At 42.8% G+C, this 21,801-nt stretch overlaps 1 protein-coding gene across 1 annotated transcript in view; it reads left to right on the forward strand.

The window, feature by feature from the left end:
* Positions 1–21,801, forward strand: part of fto (FTO alpha-ketoglutarate dependent dioxygenase) — a 117,466-nt gene that overhangs the window by 19,989 nt on the left and 75,676 nt on the right. The window contains 7 exon segments of the mRNA XM_054613701.1: positions 939–1,016; positions 1,237–2,272; positions 4,664–4,789; positions 8,846–8,925; positions 9,447–9,590; positions 15,544–15,567; positions 15,570–15,683. Coding sequence (XP_054469676.1) covers positions 939–1,016; positions 1,237–2,272; positions 4,664–4,789; positions 8,846–8,925; positions 9,447–9,590; positions 15,544–15,567; positions 15,570–15,683 — 1,602 coding nt within the window.

Raw genomic sequence — 21,801 nt, forward strand, 5'->3', positions numbered from 1 at the left:
CAACGCCTTCACATACCTTCGCGCAAGCACATACGGAAGGCAGGCTGGGGAAATAGTTGTGAAATTTATTTGGGCATATAGTTTTTATGCCAGTTGCCATTGGATTTACAGGTCAGAATGGAATGCGTCCCAATGAAAAGTACTTTGATCCCTCCACCAGGTTGACGTTTTTATTGGGGGAGCTCTGTATGGCACAGGGCATCTTTTATAAGGTTGTGAGGAACCCCACGGCAGCCTTCACCAAATCATAAAAATGTGAGACGTCAATGAAAAGGAACAGGTTCCAGTGCTGCCTCAGACTGTTTTGAGAGCATCATTTGTTAGAACTAATGTATTAATTTGATCCCCAAATAACTGGTGTATCAGTATGTATGATATACTCCGGTATGTGATGCTATTGTACATTTCACAGTTTTTTTTTTCTAAAGAATATATTTATAGTGAGGCAAGGTACAATGGTTGGAAATAAATATATATATATATAACGTTAGCAAATGCTATGTTCCTGCAAGGAAAAGGCATTCTTGTATTCAAAGATTGTGTTTTCAGAACTTTAAATAAAGTGCCACAGTGGAAGTGGCAGTATAGACAGACTCTGACTTATGTAGGCCATACAGGCCCATAAGATATTTGTGTCTCACACACTCTTATATATTTCTTACAGTTTCTTTTGCCAGGAAGTAGTGTGAGAATTTTGTAATTTTAGTGTCCAATCACAGCACCTTGGTGGTAGAAGTTGGATGCTTTAAGGTATACGGTAATGAGAGTTTGCCCCTCTCGCCATCTCTGCAATTCCCCAAAAGTAATACACTTGTATTTTAATAGAGGTATTTGATAACTTAGACAGCAAAGGGAGTATTTAAAAAAGATGCACTATCTACATGCCAAAGGTTCCTGCTGCTACTAATCATCCTGTTTTACTGTGTATTGTTTCACAGAGGCAGAAGCTACTGCGGGAGTTGGGAGACCAGAAGATCCCCTTTCTGGGACCTGCAGATCGGGGCTATCAGCAACTGGTGAGCCTGCCACACATCTGTATAATGCTACTGACTCCAAGACCTCCACTTTAAAAAGCCTTCAGCAGCCTTTTGTCTTCTATACAGCACTGTATTGTGTGATAATTTGCTCAGGACTGGAGCAAGAAACATGTTCTCCAAATAAGATTGTAATTTCCTTTTGTTTGTTATGTTTCTGTATGTCATGATCATCCTGATAAGAATGTCTTGTGTTCCCAAGTGGGACTCCAGTTACTCCGGCCTGGTTCTGAGGAGATCCTGCTCGCTGCCCGCCGAGCTCCATGGTCGGGTGCAGGCGGCTCTGTTCACCCTGAGAAGGAAGGGCTGCCTCCTGAGGGATTTGGTCCGCATCCGCGAACGAGATGTATTCACCGCAGTCTCACGGACGCTGCTGGGCGAGCCGGGCCACACCTATCGCTATCTGGACACACGGCTCTTTGCCATCCCCTGGCACAGCGAGGACACTGAGGTCAAAGGACAGAACTGTTGTGACCCCGATTTGAGGGCTGCTTGCAAGGCATTGTGTGAGCTCAACACCTTCTTCTGCTCCGATGTGTCTGTGCAGAAGGAAGGAGACAGGCTTACACAATGTGCGAAGGAGGAGGCAGAGGCCAAACAGGGTGAAGAAGGGGATTCAGGGTCTAAACACAGTGAAGACTCCAAGAATAGTGAAGGAGGGGACTCAGAGTCCCGACAAAGTGAGGAGGGGGACACAGAGTCCAAGCACAGCGAGGAGTGGGACATTGAGTCCAAACACAGTGAAGAAGGATGCTCCGGGTCCAAACAAGAAGGAGAATGGGAGACGGAGTCCAAACACAGCAGTGAGGAGGGAGAGTCCTCCCAGGTCAAACCAAGTGAATTGGTTTTTGCAGCCGGATCGGAGCAGAGTGAAGGAAAATTCCCGGGCTGGGTGCCTAAGACCATCACTGGCCCAGTGACTAAACCTACGGGACCGGGGGCCCAGGAGAAACCTGCGGGAAACCTCAAGCACAGCTTATCAGATCACCACATTAAGGACAGGGAGGAGCAGGCAAGCGGGCAGGGGTGTTCCCAGCCGAGTCCTCCACCGGCATGCACCGGTCCGGCCAAGTTCAATGTCACCTTACTCAACTACATGGACCCAGCAGCCATGAGCCAGCTCAAAGAGGAGCCTTACTATGGCATGGGGAAAATGGCGGTCGGGTGGCACCACGATGAGAACCTCATCAATCATTCTCCGGTGGCTGTTTACAGCTATAGCTGTCACGATGACAAAGGTAAGGGTGAAAGCTAAAATAGCTTAAAAGTGTGCTAATTAGACAACAATAGTTGAGATCCCAAGATTTAACACTTAGGCACTTAAATCCAAAGTGTGTCATGTGAGTCTTTGCCATGTCGTTTCTGTAATTAAGATTCCGTCTTCTCTTTCACTTCAATATCCCATCAACTTATCTCAGTTGCTTCATGGTGGATCAGATACAGCTAACCTTGTGTATTATGGCCCTACAGCAGCGCTGTAGCAGCTGTAGACATGGCCTCTGGTGAGGCAGCCATCAGATCCATCTACGCGATAGTGTCAGGGCATTATCAAATGTCATCACTGGCTTGCCGCTGACAGCCTTATCGCCGCCCGTGCGTCGGGAGATCACAGACATGTGGATCTGAGCTCTTAACATGCGCTCAATGGCGCAGTCTAACAAACAGGCCTTATCACACACGCCGCATCTCATCTAAATCATTTCCCCAAGAAATGATCGATGTGCAATTATCTGATACGGAATAATGAGCCGCGCTTTGATAAGTGGTCCTGGACTGTACTGTATGGATAATACGATGTCTCCTAATTATGGAATGTGCACCCTTTCAAGAGCTGATAGTGCGTGCTGATCGAGTTGATAGAGAATCTTAGCGAGGGAGGAACTTGGCTTTCTAGAGCATATGCAAAGCAACTATGGAAGACTGTACCACCATTAAAATGTCTCTGTAATTTGTAAGGAAATGACAGTATAAATGATACTCACTATACTTATGATTAATGAAGCTTTGGATTTAAAAAAAAAAAAATTCTGAAGTCCCTTGAACAGCCACTCCCTAGATCATTCCTTTCACCTTACAAAGGCTGGAAGAACATCAAAACATGCTTTCCTGTTGTGGAGGGAGATAAAGGTGCAGCTGTAGATCAGCGCACGTAGAGTACATGTACTGTGCCGTCAGCGGTGGGAGCTCTATACAGTCTGCATCTGGGTCTTGAAACAGTCATTTTACGATATCAAACAGGTAAGATGCCAATTGCTCTGACAACCCAACCCACTTTACAGCTGGGCTTTCTTCATTGGGGTTTTCTTAACCAGAAACACCTGCTGCAGCGGCCTGTTTCCATGATTTGTTCTAGGTCATTTCAACTCTGACCCTGTGAACACGAGCGTCAAACACCATGGCATAACACCTCGCAGTGCTCAGCAGCTGCGTCTTTTCTAGTCATGAATGACCCACAGCTCCAGACTTTAGAGAGGAGAGTCTGATGGAGCTATATCCCAGTTTCTGGCTCTGAGGACTCCCAGAACCAGGCTAATGAAATTGTTACCTTTGGGAACGTTGCACTTTTACAAAAAGGTCACGCTCCTTAAATTGTCCCTGAGAGAAAAAAAGAAACTCAGTACATTAGATATCTTAGATGCACAGTGATTTAGATGTTTTGCATGATACCTGCTTCCTTTGATAGGCTTTTTTCTCTGTGAGCAGCCTCACCTTGTTTTTCAGCCGGTGGAGTGTGCTGAGTGTTTTTCCCAGCTGCGCTGATCCAAAGGAATCTGCCACGACTGAACATTTTCCGGCACAGAGGATGATATTCCACCATTCCTGAGGCCTTGGGGAGTGCTGCCATTAGCTGGCTCTCAGAGCACAATGGCTGGAAATTAAGTTACTATTTATCCGTGCTGAGCAAAGGAAAAGGCAGCTGTGGGGCAGAGAGGCCCAGAAAGACTTTAGTATTGATTTTGCTGAAGGGTGTTGGCCAGCCGGGCCAAATCTTGTTTTCCTAGTATGCCGTGTAAGAATGGAAGGAGAGAGAAGAACAGGGGAGGCGGTTACAGCGAATGGGTTCAGAAACAGGAATATCATAGGATACCTGCTGTCCAATAACACAGTCTCACACACTCACTAAACAACATCAAGGGGCTTTTATCCAACTATTTCCTCTTGTGCAGCATAATGATGGCTTAAAGATCCGTTGCTAACAGCAAATATGATCACAGCAACACATATCATCTTCGCTCTGCTGTTAAGTGATTCTTACCTTTTAGAGACAAAGACTTACATCTTGCATCCCTTTTTCGTGTGGTATGGTTTCAATCGTTGCACACTCCTTACTATTTCATTATATTCATTCAGTTTGGCTACATTTAAGGCATTGTTACAGCGTTTTAGCACTGCATTTCCCAGACATCACTTGTATTTACAGATTGGGATTAATATTTAGTTAAATAGTTGTCATTATATAGAGATAAACCACATGCTTTCCCATGAAAATGTGAGGAATTGAAGCGTATCGCACTTTTACACTCAGTTTAAGTCACGCTGGGTGAAACTGTCAAACCCAAAAGCCTGAAATGTGAATATAAATGTAAAATGCAAATGTTACAGTGAGTTGGGCTGTGTGTGATTGACAGGTGAGAGCAGTGAGGGAGGCAGCAGCGAGAAGCCACGCTGGAGGATCGGGCTCAAGGTAGCCTGGGACATCCACACACCTGGCCTGACGCTGCCACTGGAGCCCGGAGACTGCTATTACATGAGAGGTACTTAATCTTCTCCTTAAACACAAACACACATGCACATGTAAACACGTTGCTCACACAGCTTTCACCGGTGGGTCTGACTTTGGAGGAAAGAAACACGTTTATTGCTTTTTGTTTGAGTGTTTCTTGTACTTTGTCCCAAATGACCCCTTCCAGCAGGATGCACTTCCCAGTCACGTTATATTCTCTTCCTTTAACCCTCTCCACAGGAGAAGTGGAGCTGAGATGTGTGTGTGGAGGGGTGGTTTTAAGGATCCATGAAATTGTGTGCATTAGAGAGGTTAGGAAAACCAAATGTTATTTTATGAAGTCCTGTGACCCGGTGCTGACTACGTCTCTATGGAGAGGACAGACAGTGAGCCACAGGGGTGTAAATCACAGCTAATGCTTTTGGCTGCAGCGGACACCTCCACACTCCTCTGTTCAGCCCTGTGGGCCCTTCAAAGCTTTCTCATATTTTGTGAGTGTGAGGACATTTGTCCACCTTGCAGCAGAAGCTGGCGAACAAGAAGTTAAGTTTTATCATTCTTAAACATTCTCTGCTCTCATACGTATTCAGGGATAGACCTACTTTACAGTCTTATCCTAATCTGCTCAACGAATTGCTATATTTTTTTGTTAAATCTGTGATTTGTTAATGTAATTCATATGCTAAAGAAAAACAAAATATACACTTCAACTGTTCAAATTGATCAATAGTACAGCCTGAACACCATATTCCTTAATTATATTTATCACGAAAATCTACGCAAATCTATTGCATATGCATTTTATTTCCCATCAGGACTTATAGTTATATACTGCTGCTGTCAGGCTGCACAACCAACTCTGCTCCCAGCAGACCACATGACACATGACAATAATAACATGACAATAAAAACCTGTGCAATACATTACACTGTGCAATAATAGTTAAAATAGTTTTTTCTGTCTGTAAATATAATATTTCAGTTATTGTTGATTTTCTACTGTTTTTTATTGCTTATTTATAATACTTGGTTTTTTTTATTTTCATTTTTTACTTTTATCTTGTCTTTCTTCTACTATGTCTCTTGTGTGCACTTTACTCTACGCTGCTGTAAGCCTGCAAATTTCCCCGCTGCGGGACTAATAAAGGATTATCTTATCTTATCTTATCTTATACCTTTATGATTATTTATTTAACCAATGTTTACATTAGAAAGCATAGTTATTATTTAATTTTTTTATACTTTCCCCCCAACTAGGATTGGTTAATGCTTCTTTATGGCATTCCCTCTTAATGCTTACAACAAACTCATTTTCTTTTATTTTCCTAATTTTTTATATTTTATTATCCAACCTGATAGGTGTGTGGTAATATACATATTTGACCTAGTTATTAGAGAGACTTTGTGATTAAAATATTTTTTTCTTACAGTAAATACCTACATCCATCTTGGGTACACTCACATGTGCTTTTTTATGAAGACACTGAACCCCTACCTGTGCACTCTGCACAAACATCATAAATACTCTGCTAAGATTTACAGCCGCTTTCAGCATAGAGCAGAACATGGAGTCAAGGCATGTGACTGACATGATCTACAGGCCTATATCAAACACATTTTTGGATGAGATGCGCTTTACTTTAAGAGTTTTTTGTGTTTTTCTTTGATGTTTTTGAATTTCATTTTAAGACTTTTTTAGCCCGAGATCCCACGAGACCCATTGTACAAATTCAAAACATATAACCAAACTACAAAACGTACGTTCACTCAAGAGGAGGTTTTGGTTAGTGAGATATGTACCTGTACTGTTAATTTATACAATATATACCCCATATTTCATCGAACAGCACAATGGTTTTTTTCCCCAAGTTAATTCAGCGTCTCCCCAGGTAGGGCGTGATATGTGAAACCGTGCAAGTAATTTATGGTCCAAAAGCAGAACCTGAACCAAAACATGGAGAGAACCGGTTCCTTTTTTATTGCACAGACATAGCGATCATAGGTGCACCAACACATGGACTGTCCAGATGCTGTACAGCTAGCTTACCTGGTGCCTATCAAGGTTTACAACAGCAAATGCATACTACAAATGCTTTATTATAAGTAACTGCATTCTGGATTAATCAGCAAGACTACAGCAGGTGAGAAACTGCTGTTTTGTTAGCATCAGGAAATAGTTTAAATTCCAAACATGTTACACAGGAAGCTGCTTTACTTGTATTTATCTTGTCTCAATCTACTATCTACTTTATCTACATTATGTTTTATGTGTTTGGCCAATCTGAATCTTTTAGCAATCAAGGAATAGGAAGGTTTTTAATGGATTCCTTAAATTGAGTCTTTGAAGCTGCTATGTTTTCATCTGAGAGCAGCAATGTCTGTACCTAATATTCAGCCTGACAGGGCTTGAAGCCGACCTCCTTTAGCCGGATAAGATTTACAATAGAACAGTCAGTTTCAGGCCAGCCATGATAATAGAGTGATGGGCTGTTGTGCAGACCATTCTAATGGGACTTGACTGTCGCGGATCAGTGGGGATTTATGCTCCACTTGGTGAGTACGCCCTTGAGAGGCCAACTGCTGCACAACGATAGCAGCTCACACACAGTCCTTGGCTGTCTGACGCTTTGTCGGTCCACCTGAATTAAATACTTGGCACGATGCACGAACATATGCACGCACCTATAAATTTGCACAAATACACACACAGTCCTCTGCTTATTGGAGGAAGGATAACCCCCTCCTCCCCCTGTTCCTTTTTTCAAACGCACATACGTAAACTCAAGACAGAGCTGCCACCGCTAAACCATGTGCCAATATATTGTACCAGTCTTTTAGTGACATACACCATATGATAGATAGTTAGCGGTGTTAAAAGAAAACTACAACGTTGTATAACCGCAGACACCATAATGTCTTTTCAGCACCATTTGTCGCCTGCTGGCCCCTTTGAACTGCTAATGTCTGAGCCGCTGGAGGCAAATTGAATCACCATCATTTCCACCCAAATGGAATTTCGGTGGTTAAAAAAGAACAATGCAAGTCTTGACACCGGGCCTGTTCAATAATCAGATTTCCTGCTCCCAATGCACAGGGGGACTGGAGAAAAGAGTTGACCCAATATATTTAAAAGCCTGCTTCCTGGAAAAGGAGGACAAGTGGCAGCAGGCGCAGGGGTTGAAAGAAAGATAAATATTTATTACAGTTATCGAGTTTGCCTCTACTCCCTCCTGAACCCACTGACGCATCAGACACGCCAAGAAAAGAGCAGATTGATGGAGATAATTTGTTATTGGATATAAACAGTTTTAAAGACGCAGAGTAATTCTGCCCAGAGACCTAATCCCTCACAATCTCATCAGGGTGAAGAAAACACCGGCAAGTTGTTTTGTTTGTCACCATCTTTTTTTTTTTCTCTCCCACCAAACAATAATATCTTCCTCTCAAAGCATTTGGCTGTTTGACTTTCAAATCACAGGCATTAGCCAGTGTACTCTTGCTCAAGGCGGGTGTAAATATGCACATGTGCTGTGAATGACAGCTCTGTCATGGCTAAATTAATTATTGGTATGAGGCAAATAATGGCAGAGCTGAGAAACATCTATACACACAAAGAAACACATGGAGGGATACACAGGAAACAGCAGTAAGGCCTCTTTGTAAAGCTTCTGTGATATTGGACAAATGTTTGTTGGTATGGCTCTTCCATCTTGACAGATTGAGCACGATCTGGTTTTGTTTGGTAATTAAAAATGATATTACAATGCTGCTCATTCTATTTGATTCGCTGCTGGACCAAGCGCAATCTGTCTGAGCGTACAAGATGATTTAGTTGTCATGTTCCTTCGTGTCCTGCTCTTCATCTGTTTTTCTGTTGTAATCAGTTCTTTTCTTTTCATTATAATTAATTAAAAACACACAATCAAAAAAAGGAAATCTCAACTCTTATTTTATTCTTCTGGGCTTTTGCGCTCCACAATGTTTTATTAAATTCTTATTGCGGTCTGTTTACTCCTCTGCTCTGTTGATGATTGTTGGTGGTATCGTCGGCATACTCTGAAATATGTCTCTTCCCTGTTTTCATCAGATGACCTGAACAGTACCCACCAGCACTGTGTCCTGGCTGGAGAGAATGCACGCTTCAGCTCCACACACAGAGTGGCCGAGGTGAGAAGGCAATAAGCCTAAAAGGGAAAAATGCAGTGTTTTGAATTTGTTGTGGAAATGCTGAATAACGAGCCAACAGTCCTCTTTGATTTCAGTACGGGCTGCTGCTTGTACTAAGACGCTATATAAGGGAAAGACTGCACATAATTAAAAACTTCAACACTGTGTCTGGTCATTTTTTTTTTTAACTAATTAAATAATACTGTTTTCAGTATAATCGAAGGATTCTATGTGCTTTATTGGGTGAAAAAAAGAAATGTGAAGATGTATGAAAGCTTAAAATAGATTAAACTTTGTCCTAAACATCCACTAACACCATTAACTGAGAAATAACATATAACAGTATATATCATATGTTGAATTGAATAGACTATGTATGCATGTTCAAAAACAAACATACATACTCTAAAAATGTGTTAAACTTAAGCTTACATTTTCTATCATATTTTGATTGACAGGGCCTAGCTAATCCCTGCATGGCAGTTATTTGTCTAACACTGGGTTTGTCCCTCTCCTACCAGTGTTCCAGTGGGACCCTGACCTACATCCAGTCACGGTGTCAAGAGGCCCTGTCCAACCTGCACACTGACCCAGAGACAGGCTCCCACAGCCTGCTGGCCCTGCTGCCGACAACGCTACAGCACTGTGAGGAGATTCACAATGAGGTGGGGACAGGGTGTGTGTTCACATGCACATCCCCATGTGTGTTTATCTGTCTGTTTTGCATGATTGCACACACACATGTCTGGGATGTTTGCATAATCTCAACTGTTAACGTTTATTTGTATTGCGACTTTTGAGTTTGTATAGGTGTTCATTTGTAACTTGTGTAAACCTGTTGTTGCCCTTATTACTACTTTTGCAGTGGGCCTGATTCAAACAGCATTTGAAAATATTTTCGATAAGTTTAGCCTGCTTGGAGTACCAGATGAGTGAGGCTTGCCACATTGGACAACAGAACATGTGCCAATAAAGTTTAGACAATAGCATGCCAGTCTTTGAAAGTTTTAATAATTTATTTTCTGTGAAACCGCCTGATGGTATCTGAATTCTTCTGATGCTGTAGTCCTCGATCATCTGGTACTCCAAGGAGGTTAAAGATAGCTAACAACCATCTGCAAACATGACTGGATTCTATCGGGACAGGATCCAACGGAAGAGGGGAAAGATATTAGAAAATTATCATGGAATATAGAGAATTTAGGCATCTTAATACAATGTATAAATAACTTATTTGAACAAACATTTGTGCTTCTGTAGAATAATCTTCTTGACAAACCACACAGCATTTCAACAAATACACTAACAACATTTTGTTAATTGAAACTGTGCATAGAATGCGGTAAATTATAGTCAAAGGAATTGATCGGCACTAAAATCCAGATACTATTTAATCCTGGTTTGAACAGCACTTTCCATATCCTCTGCATTATGGGACTTACAGACCATAAGGGCAGTCCACTGAAAGCAGGTTAAAACACTGTAGGCGGCAAAATGGGAGCTTGCCAGCTTTCTACCTTCTTACCTGATGAGTTCTTCTCAGGGAAAAGCCTCCAATATGAAATCCAGGTTGTTGTAATTTGTCCTGGGATGGTGATGGATCGGGAGGCAATAGCCTCTCCATATGTTATCTTAAGATGGAGTCATGCCCTGCTCCCCTCGCTTACCTCTTTTTACACAGAAGGATTGATGCTGGCTTGGGGTATGAAGGGGATAGAGCGAGGTCAAAAAAAAAAGAAGAACGCGAAGGGCCGCCTGCGGAGCCACTAGCACCTCGTGCTAGCTTGCCGCAGGCCAACAGTTAATATAGCACTTCACCTCTCCCCCCCTTTTAACACCCCTGGGCTCAAAGCGTACATCCTAGCCGACGCTAGCACCCAGGCTCCTCAGCGGGACGCCATGACAGATGAGTCTGACGTAAGGTTGTTTAAAGGTTGTAGACAATATTAATTATTCAGCGCTGCCAAACAATAGGGCTGTCTTTGTCAAGAGGAGCGCTGCGCTAGTTGAGCTAGCAACACCTGCTAGTTTGCCGCATAGCGCCACAGGATTAGCAAGCATAGGCCCCCACCAGGAGGGCAAAGCAGGTTTATTCAGGAAACCAGGATGCCATTTATAACAGCACAGGTGTGTGTGTGTGTGTATGTATGTGTGAATGTTTAAGTAAGGGGGGGTGCTCTCGGGGGCTCAGCCCTACCCTACCTGGCACTCACAATGATAGATGTGGCCATTTGTTTGGAGTTGCCCACGAGAGCAGAACACCCACTTAAATGATGTATTGTTGGTGGGGTTATTTATGATGGCGGCCCACTCTGGCGCTTGGCGGGTGCATATTGCGCAGGTCGTGTTTGACATGGACGACCGAGGAGCGAACAAGCCTGAGACGCGCAGGCAGCCTGACCTGAGCAGTGCCTTATGGGCCTTTTCCTTAAAAAAGTGCTAAACAGCAAGCTAGCACCGGCTGACATGCCACGGATATATTGTGCACCGCGGTGGGGGTGGAGGTTGACACTTGTCAGAAGACGTGGGCGGGTCTGACGATGATGAAGCAGAGCGTCTGCCATCTGAGTGTGAGTGTTCAGGGATGGGGCGGGATGTCGAGTTGAAGTAGGGGTTGATGGGAGACAGAGACAGAAATGAAGAAAACCGAAGTTCCCACCTGTTTGTTAAGCGTGGTCCCTCTCGCTGTCTCTTTTTAATCTTTTCTCCTGTCTTAGGTGGAGGCGGGGGGGTAGTCGAACATAGCATCGCCACACGGCCCCCTTGTGCATGTTTGGCTTTGAAATGCTAATCCCAGATGCAAACGTCTTGTCTCATTTAAAGCCACTGTGTCACTTCCCAGGTGGGTGTGTGACAGAGTGCCCTGAGGGACCCCCTCTAATGATGCTAGTCCCCCCATGGTAAATATTGAAGGGAGGGACAAGGTTTTGCCACATGTTCAGGCAGAAAGTAAACTGTGTGGAAGCAGGTGTGCGTGACCTTCCAATGTCCTGTTTTCAGGCCACAATGTCTCCCCAGGCTCTAAGGTATTTGCTTGGCTTTGAAACACCTGTCCTTAGGGCATTATGCTGGCAATATCATTGTAATCCTATAAATCACCTCTCAAAACACATTTCTGCCAGCCGACCTGTGCAGTTTGTAGTTTGTACTTGTTTGTCCTGTTGAATCTACCAGTTTCATTACACTTTAATGCGTTTTTTAATTAATGTGATACAATTTAACTGTTCATTTTTTATTTTTTTAGGGGTTTATTGTTTTTTTTTTGTCTTTGAAGATCACAAAGGATACAATATTCTCAAAGTGAATGCATTTCACACTCTCGGAGCTCGGTGAAATCCTGATAAGGCCAAAGGTTCCTATTTTTCTAAGCTTTAGTTACTGTAGTTGATTTAACTGTAATTTAATGGCATACGTCACATATGTAATAAGAAGGATCTCTACTCCACTTCTCCATATGTGGCCTGACACAGAAAACAAAATGAATCTTCTTTTGCTTTATGGATATAGAAAGAAATAGAAAAGGTAATCTGAGCATGTACAGTGTAACCTAGCTTGTGTATGACCACTGGCAAGTGTGTGATGAGTGTGAATTGCGTGCCTGGTTGCTCACAGAGAGATTGGGGGTACCAGCTCTCCTGGCTGATGTGTGAGGAGGCCTGGAAAGGTAAACAGAGGACGACAGAATGGGATCGATCCCACTCTCATCAGCTCCCACCTCAGGGCCACGGCCCGGAAATTGATTGGACCCGCTCAGGGAATACTGTGAAGGTGTTGAAAAAAAATAGAAAAAACGTGCCTCATTAAATGGGAAAAAAGGGGGCTACTTTGCTTTAACTCCAGACTTGCCACGGTGGCCGGCCAGTCGACTAATGTGGGGCTAATGTGTAGTTAGTGTGTCCATCACCTGGAGAGATGACAGCCACTGCCGCAGGGGAGCCACTAGCTCCCCTCTCGCTCCCCCATGCCGTCTCAGAGAAAAACTAGCCCTAACAACCACTCTCTCTTTGGCACACACCTTCGATCTGTCTGCCTGGATAGGTGGCATTTAGTCCGAGTTCCCCTCTTGGTAACTCTCAGCTGGGTGGCCAGACTCCAAATGCCACATAGCTAGCACTCCTCAGTAGCCTTAGATGGCCAGCTTTGTGGCTGCCACTGGCCTGCGCAGTGGGGGACAGGCGGCCATGTCGGCTCAAAGTGGAGACACAGGTTGGTTTCTTCTCACTAAAGGACAGGCAGACAATCAGAGAGATGGAAGGAGGGACCGGCAGAGAGAAAAAGGACGTCCGATATCGGCGCTCGGCGGCTTTGTTGTGTGTTTGAGCTGTAGTGATCGAAGGGGAGTGGATTTGGAGAGTGTTGAGGGGACCATAAAGGATGACATTTCTTTGAAGGGCAGGTTGTATGGAGTGACTGAGAGGCTGCTGAGCAGTGCCACTGGCTGTGTATTCTCCCTGACATGCCCCAATCCTTGCATGTCATCCCCGCTGTGATCAGAGCCTTTATGGAGGCAAATGGTAGGATGGTTCTGTTTCTACAGAAGGCACACCTCACTGAAGTTGTTTGTGCAAATAATTCCTGGCCTTTGTATTAACTTGCCTCAGGTGCAGGACAGCATGTCACTGCCCAATGACTACTTGCTTATTTTTTTTATTTATTTTTTAAACCACGACCAAAAAGAGGCCACAAGTCACTTTGCAAAGATTCAAAGTTCCGAAGCTATTTGACCACTGGCCCCTAAAGGTTGAAGGTAGACTTTCAGGTTTTATAAAGAAGAGCCAATCCTTTCTGCCACAGATTATGCCCATACACATAATTCAATTGCATTGGCAAATATATTTGGGGACAAAACTTCCTGCAACCCAGACAATGCTTGCTCGCAGGGCATGCCTCCATCTTTTGTTCCAATGCAAGATGTTTCACTTTCTTTTACTGCAGCAAAAGGTTGTAGGGATGTGAGGGTGGATGCCATGCTAAGCATTTAACATCAACAATACACACCTGTGTTCACGTTCCATCTCATGTTTCAAGTCATTGACAGCATTGACTCTAAAATACTTAATCAAGACCTCAAAACCAAGAAGCATCTTTTGTGAGAGACAGCATTGGATGAAAGTGGATGACTGGTTAGTAAAAACATATTTGAATGGAGACTTTCTTTAGGTAGAGCTTACCCTCTTAAACCTTGTTGCCACTATTTATGAGTTTGCAGCTCTAAATAACGGCTCTGTTGTATACATTGGATAATGCTCTGTTTAAAGAACAATAAACTAAATCGTTTTCAGAATAAGGAACAATAGCTCTCTCTGTTCCGTTTGATATGCGACTCCTTTCCATGCAATGACTTTTTGTGTCGTACAGTTGTCGGCGTCAAAATGAAAAGGAGCGTGCATTGTTTTGGGCGGATGATGCTTTGTAGGACGTTTTGGGGGAGGGCAACTCACGGCGTCTCGTGTTTACGTTGGCGGCAATTGGGGCAATCTTTGACACTCACATTGGCAATTGTATGCACAGACGCTAACAAAGCCACTCGCACACCTATGTAGACAGATACACAAACAAGGGCGCAAACATACTGCGGCACATACAGGTACAAACACACAAATACACATAGAAAAACACACTTAGAAATAGATAGGCTACACCTGGCTACATGAAGCATCCTTGCGAGGATTAAATCAGCACTTCAAAAGAGCAGGAAACAAAAACACTCCCAGCGGAGGAGAGGCTCGGCAGCCGAGACTGTCATCTCCAGACGGAGCGAGGGAGTGGGGAAGGAGGGAGGAGAATGAGGAGAGGAGGAGGAGGCAGGAGGGTGGAGGAGGGTGGAGTTCTCAGGTGTGCTGACTAGAAGGTGTGTGTGAACAGACATATTCATAGTTTTTACTGTGTGTCTTTTTGTCTGCGTGTATCTGGTTAGGGTGTTATTCTATTCACAGATATGACCAATGTTTGTCCTATTTGGGTTGGGGCAATTTGTGACTCATGTTATTAAAAAGAAAGTGTCTTTGCTGTGTCTTTCCTTTCAAAGACTTAATAAATATTATTAAATATACTTATACTTAAAATTAATACATTTAGTTGGGCAAATGGATTTTTCTCATTCCCTTTTAGCACTTTTTATTGATTTAAGGTTTTATAAAATGTATAATTTTTTATTGTCTTATTACAAATAAAGATATACTTAACAGAGAAACTGCAATATTTTATATATAATTATAAAGGTGATCACTGAAATATTTTTTTACTTGATTGTTAGTCAAAGTTGACAAAAACTGCGCTACAAAAGCAAGATAAAGCAATTGTCAACGTATTTGTTTGTAGACATATTATATTATACAGTACCATATGAAAGTATTTTCACATGATTATTTCACAATTTATAGTAGTACATAAAAATGCTTATCCTCCATAAATTTAAATATAATGCTGTAATGTTTAATGTTTCAACTGAGGAGCAGTGACATTAGTCATTAGTTGTTAAGGTAAACTAATGGGAGAGTTGGTTGTCCGTCTTAACCAGCTTTTTAATCTTGTTTGTACGTGTGTGTGTGTGTGTGTGTGTGTGTGTGTGTGTGTGTGTGTGTGTGTGTGTGTGTGTGTGTGTGTGTCTGCCTGCAGGTGGAGTTTGAGTGGCTGCGGCAGTACTGGTTTCAGGGCCGGCGTACTGGTTTCAGGGCCGGCGCTTCGCCCGCTTCTGCAGCTGGTGGACCGGACCGATGGAGCAGCTGGAGAGGGACTGGAAGCTCATGGAGACGATGGTAAGGCCGCTCAGACACTCTGCTGGTCTGAGAGCAGCCATAAATGTCTGGTCTCTCCACCTCAGTAGTTTACTGAACTCGTTTTCACCCAAAACACTTTAATAATCGTTGAGTTGTTGAACTAAAAATGTCCTTTTTAATGTACTGTTTCTTTGGTAACACACACAATATCCGACTATCAGTCCCAGATTTTACAGTGATTTAATTCCTGTTTTAGAAAATATATGAAGGGAAAAACACTGCATGAAATAGCTTTTTTTATATACAAAATCTAATAATAACCATAATAATAATAATTATAATAATAATACAAAACATGAAGTAGAAAATAACTTTTTTACCATAGCCCCAAATTAGTAGCAGTTCCAGCATAGGCACTCTGTCATTTCATAATAAGGGTTTTCAGCTTTCTAAATGCTCAACATGCCTGCTCTTGTGCTTCTTATACAAACTACATAAGTGATCTGCTGTCCAATAATTCTCATCACAGGGGAGGGTGTGTTTGAAATTAGATGATGGATTGTCTAACTTCTCACCATGCTGCGTTATTAAGGATGTGTCATGTGTTAAATCGCGGCTTCACAGAACTTTTATTAGAGAGGAACGTGGGCACGCAGCTATTAGTTAGACACCACTGTAAAGGGAATCACTTAGTAATGTCAGACTCATAATTAAGTTACCTTAGTCACAGCAGTGTACAATACATATGTGACGCATACACACACACACACAGACACACAAAACACACAACACACACACACACACACAGCGTTGTAGATATGCAGCTCACAAAACCACACATATACATGCTTGGTCTCGCTTTCTCGTCCTCCCTGCAGGTTCCAATGCAGTCTGTCTCTCTTAGCTAGATTTCAAAGTGTGTGTCTGTGTGTGTGTGTGTGTGTGTGTGTGTGTGTGTGTGTGTGTGTGTGTGTGTGTGTGTGTGTGTGTGTGTGTGTGTGTCCGTGTGTTCATGTATGTGCCTGTGTTTAATACCCAGACAGCAGGAGCAGCAGGGGGCACTCTTGTATCACTGTAGCAGCAGCAGAGGGAGCGAGAAAGAGCTGTGCTCCTCTTTTTCCTCTCTGCTCCATCTCTCTCTCTTTCTCCTTTCTCCGTGTCTCTTTATGTCTCTCGTCCCTCTCCCCGCTGTCTGTGGGAGCTCTCTGTCTCTGTCAGTGTCGAGCGCTGAGCAGTAATCACATCTAATGCTCAGGCGGGGATAAAGGCAGCGGCTGGAGGAGAACTGTACTGCTGCCGACGCCGCTCGGCTCCAGCTATAGTCTCTCTCTTTTGCGCTCGCTCTCTCTCACTTAGTCAGAGAACAGCCTGGCAGAGGCTGGGTGGGTGGGTGGGTGGGTGGAGGGGTTAGTAGACAGGGGCTAAACTCATCTAGAGCTCCACCTCTGGGCCCAGATGAAGTGTGTGATTTGGACCTGTATTTAGAAAAGGGCATCAGTGAAATGTGAGGTCTTTCTCACTGTCTCTCTCTCTCTCTCTCTCTCTCTCTCTCTCTCTCTCTCTCTCTCTCTCTCTCGGTTGCTGTGTCTCAGCCTTTCTGTAATAGGCAAGCAAACCATATCCACTGTGTGTGTTTGCGTGTGTGTCACTCATGTGGATTCCTGACAGGCTGTAGAAACTTACAATAGAGCAAATAAAATGCGCAACATTAATAAAAAAAGAAAAGAAAAAAAAGATATGTAGTATTTTTTATATTTTTCACTTCTCCAGTTACTCTGATTTATGTTTATAACAGCATTATTAATTTCACAGTTTAATCACCTGTCAAATCACACAAAAGCAAGTATATCTTCTGCAGAGATGCATATTGAGCCCTCGCAAAAATAATACACTGGTGAATGCATAAATATAATCACTCACTATTGTGATGAAAGACAACATTATTGCTCTCGCATGCAATATTTACATACATGCATCGACCTCTGATATGCTGATGAAAAGCACTCTATAGATGTGACTTATAGATTTTCCTTTTGCTGGTTTTGATAGCTGTGGCTTTTCTACAGTTAGATTAAAACGCATTCCTATAAATTACTTTGAGTTATTTAGATTATGTGGGTTCACCCTACATTCCTTTATTGCATATATTTTACATTTTGAAGTTGGCAATTGACAGTAGAGTGTAATTTAGTGAAATGCGAGTGACCTACTGGGTGCAGATGCTGTTTGCCATTTATTTATTTCGAATTTTTCCTGTTCTTGCCTGCAGTTTATTTTAATACAGCATTATTTTTGTCAAATCCGATATATATCACCACGGGTATTTTAAAATAACAAATATATGTCTCTTCAAATAGGGTTTATAAATTGACATCGTGTTGTTTTATACTTTGTGCTGTCGCAATAAAACAGCCTATTGTTTTATCCTGCTAAAATAGCAATACAAACAGCCAACCTCCCTCTCTTTATTGTCATATTTAGCACACAGTGTTGTGGGAAGCGCTGGGCTATGTATGCGTTTGTTAGGCTGTATGAAGAATATTGCAATATGGGGGGGGGCTAGCTCCTGTTTATGGATACTGTCTCTCCCCGGGGCTCCCTCTCTGCTCCTCAGCCTGTTGTCATGCAAATGCTTATCCTTCCATTTGAATGGCATTCTGATAAAATACATAAATAAATAAATAAATAAAGAACCCAAAAAAGAAAAAAAAAAAAAGTCCACTTGCTTGCTCGTCTCTTTTTAGTACCTCATGAATTCACGTGGTTTTCTTGATAGAAACAAAGAGACGCGCTGCTGAATAAACTTCAAGTGGAGGTATGTGTGTTGTGAATGTACAGCAAATGTATTATGTGTGTATGAGGGTGTGTGTGAGCTGTTTAGTGTACATATAAGGTAAAGGTTGTTTCTGGACATTAAGTTAAAGGTTTTACATTCCCTTGTGATCCGTGGTGCTGGAGTCTGACCTGCCTTGCTTGCAGCTTTACGTCCCCTCAGGACTCCACTATCACTGCTATCGTACAATAGTGACATTTCCCAAAACTAGCAACAATGAATAGCTTCCTTCTGACTGACAATAGACACAGAGTCTCGGCTTTACGCAGGCTATTTTAAATACCGGTGTGGCATTTAAAAAAAAAAAAAATCCTTTCTTTTTTCACTGTGGGGGAGAAGCGACAGCGGCGAGCCCATGAGCACATCTCCCCTTTTTTTTCTCCCTGTCCCGAGCATGTGTGTGTGTTTGTGTGTGTGTATGTGTGTGCCATTGATGTTAATATATGCACTTGGCATGACTTTAATTGATTTAGCAGCTCTGCTCGCACAGTACAGCTTTTTCCCTAATTTGTCACTTTCCTGACTTCTGTGGCTGCTCATCTCACAACTTCAAAAGCCAGCGCGGAAGCAAAGAGATTTCAGTGCACTCCGTCTCTCTCTCTCTCTCTCTCTCTCTCTCTCTCTCTCTCTCTCTCTCTCTCTCTCTCTCTCTCTCTCTCTCTCTCTCTCTCTCTCTTTATGTTCTTTCTTTCCCTTGTTTTCTCCCTCTCTCGCTCCCGCTATCTCGCCATAGCTCTGTCTCGCTCTCACACTTTCTCCCTCATTTGACAGGAGAACGGGCCTTGTAGATGGAAATCTTTTCAACACACATCAAGGAAATTAATCTACTTTCATAATAAATGGGATCCACTCAGTTGAATACATTTGTATACTTCAAGATGTACAAAACAGGAAGTGGTATCGGGGCCATGTCTTCCTCTACTCCGTTCACCCGGCCTGTCACTCCCTGTTTTTCAGACGGTTTGGTCACACACATACATATGCTGTACATACTTTTTTTTTTTTTTTTCTTCTCATTGTGTGACACAATTTTCCTCTGATTTGTAATTGAGGCTGACTTTTGCCTGCATGCACGTGTGGGTGAATGTACAGGGTTGCGCTTAGTGACCATATCATCTTCTGCCCTCCCTTTAATAACTGTCTTCGGAAACAATCTGGGCTGCTGAGGAGGCTTGCACTGCAATAATACACAGCCTGGCCCGGTCGCCATCGATAGCTGATTAGGTTATTGACCTAGCGCGTGGAGGGTCGGTGCTGAGGAGTGGTCGGGGAGGGAGGCCAGTGAGCTGTAGGGAGAGAGACACAGAGAGGGGGAGGAGGTAGGAAAAAAAAAAAGAGAGAGGGGTTGTGTGTGTGTGTGTGTGTGTTGGGGAGGAGGGGTGGGGGGTCAATGTAAATGTTATTGCTGTGTGAGCTCATTTGATCAAAGTCCTGGAAAGGTTAAGCGAATCCAATCTGGTTTTGTATGGCAGAGTGGAGACACAGGCGCTGGGGAAGAAACCCCCAGGACGGAGAATGGATTATCATATTGGCGCTGGAGTAGCAGGGGCCTCCGATGGACAGTTTACCCTGCCCGTAATGCGTTTAGACAGCAATTGGCCTTAATAACCTTTATTGACTTCAGCGGGTCAGTGCCAAGAATCTAATTATCAAAGTGTATCAATTTCATTGGAGTTTAGAGTTGCACCGCTCAAAATAATTATTTTAAGGTCGGGCCGGGGCAATTAATCCCCCTCTCCACTTATTTGATGGCTTTGTAAAACATTATAAATGTTATGGTTTCTGTAGTGCGTTTCACCGTAAATAATTTCAGCGGGCAATTTTTTGTAATGCATTATTTGGAGAGCCTGCTGTGCCGGTCCTGCCGCGGGAAGAAAGGCAGCATACTTCGTAAGCCAGAGGCCACGGCTGAATCGTGTTGCAGATGTTTACCAGCAGTCATTTTTTTTTCTTTCTCTTTCGCTCGCCATTTTACTCGCAGAGTCGGGCAGAGTTTTACACCCACTTTATATGCACACATGGAACCCAGATTCATTATAAGTGTGAACTAAGCAGTAAAGTGTTTAAAGACCGTTTATATTGCTCATTATGAAGCCATTTATTATCTCTTACATTAAATCACGCTGTGTTTATGCATCATATTGTTGCAAATAGGCATATGCATTTATTACATTCCAATTATTTGTGGTTCTAACGCACATATGCAGTCTGTGTCTGTGTGTATGCATGTGGGTATTTTTATGCGTCTGTGTCTAGGTGTCTTTATATGTGTGAGTGCAGTGTGTCCACAGTGTGAAGGAAAAAGGTAAATGTACAGCTGCACAGTAGTTTATCCTTCATTGACAGTCAATACGGGCTGTTACCTGGATGGTAGCAGCTGTTTTTTCCTTATCGCACAACATAGACTAGAGGCCTAATCCACACACTCATTATTGCACGGCCTTGTTTACCCGCGGCTCAATATTAGCTTGCTTGCTTTGCCCTATTTAGACGGAGCTGTATAAAAAAGAAATTACTCAAAGATTATTGTTATTATTCATTTAAAGAGGAAATATATGGCTGATAATACATTTTACATCACGCAGCAGCTTGTGTTTGGAAAATATAAAATGAAAAGAAGCAGGAAGAGACGGAGCGAGAGAGCGCGGAAGAGAGAGGGGAGAAAATGTAGCGGTGCAAAGGTATTTGCAATTCTCTTTGAAGTCCCTATTCAACAGGGTAAGCTGAATTTTCGGCGGTGCCTGATAGTGTTCTGCGTAAATGCTTAAACCCCTTTAGAGAATTTTCATGGGCAGATACGCGGTGGCTTGAAGGGAGCGTTTATGTTACCTGGAGCCAATGCAGCCCGCAGCTTTGTACCTAAAGATGTACACTAGTAGTGAATGGAATCCCACAGAGGTTTGTCTATGACAGAATCTCACTGCAACATCGCTGTAAGCCGAAGCAGGGGGAAGAGAAAAAAAAAGAGCGACGAGCTGATTTAACCCCATCACTTCTCAGCTGGCGTCTCACGTATGCATTTATTTATACACATGGACACAGACAGGAAAGGCCTGAAAACACTGGGACTGACACGGAAACATACATACTTACTAGCATGCACAGTGGTGTCCATTTAGGAGAGTTTAAAACACACAATATTGTTGTAGCTGAATTTTCTTATCCAATATCCTGTCATTGATTTATTTCATTTTAATTTTAGTATTTAAATGTTATTAAATTCTATTTTATTATTACAATATTCATTTTTTTTTGTTCTACTATTTTAAATGGAAGAATAAAAGTGGCCTATTCAAATGTTCAGAGACATGCACACACGGCTGC

The sequence above is a fragment of the Anoplopoma fimbria genome, chromosome 2 (genome assembly GCF_027596085.1).
Source record: "Anoplopoma fimbria isolate UVic2021 breed Golden Eagle Sablefish chromosome 2, Afim_UVic_2022, whole genome shotgun sequence".
In the NCBI taxonomy this organism is placed as follows: Eukaryota; Metazoa; Chordata; class Actinopteri; order Perciformes; family Anoplopomatidae; genus Anoplopoma; species Anoplopoma fimbria.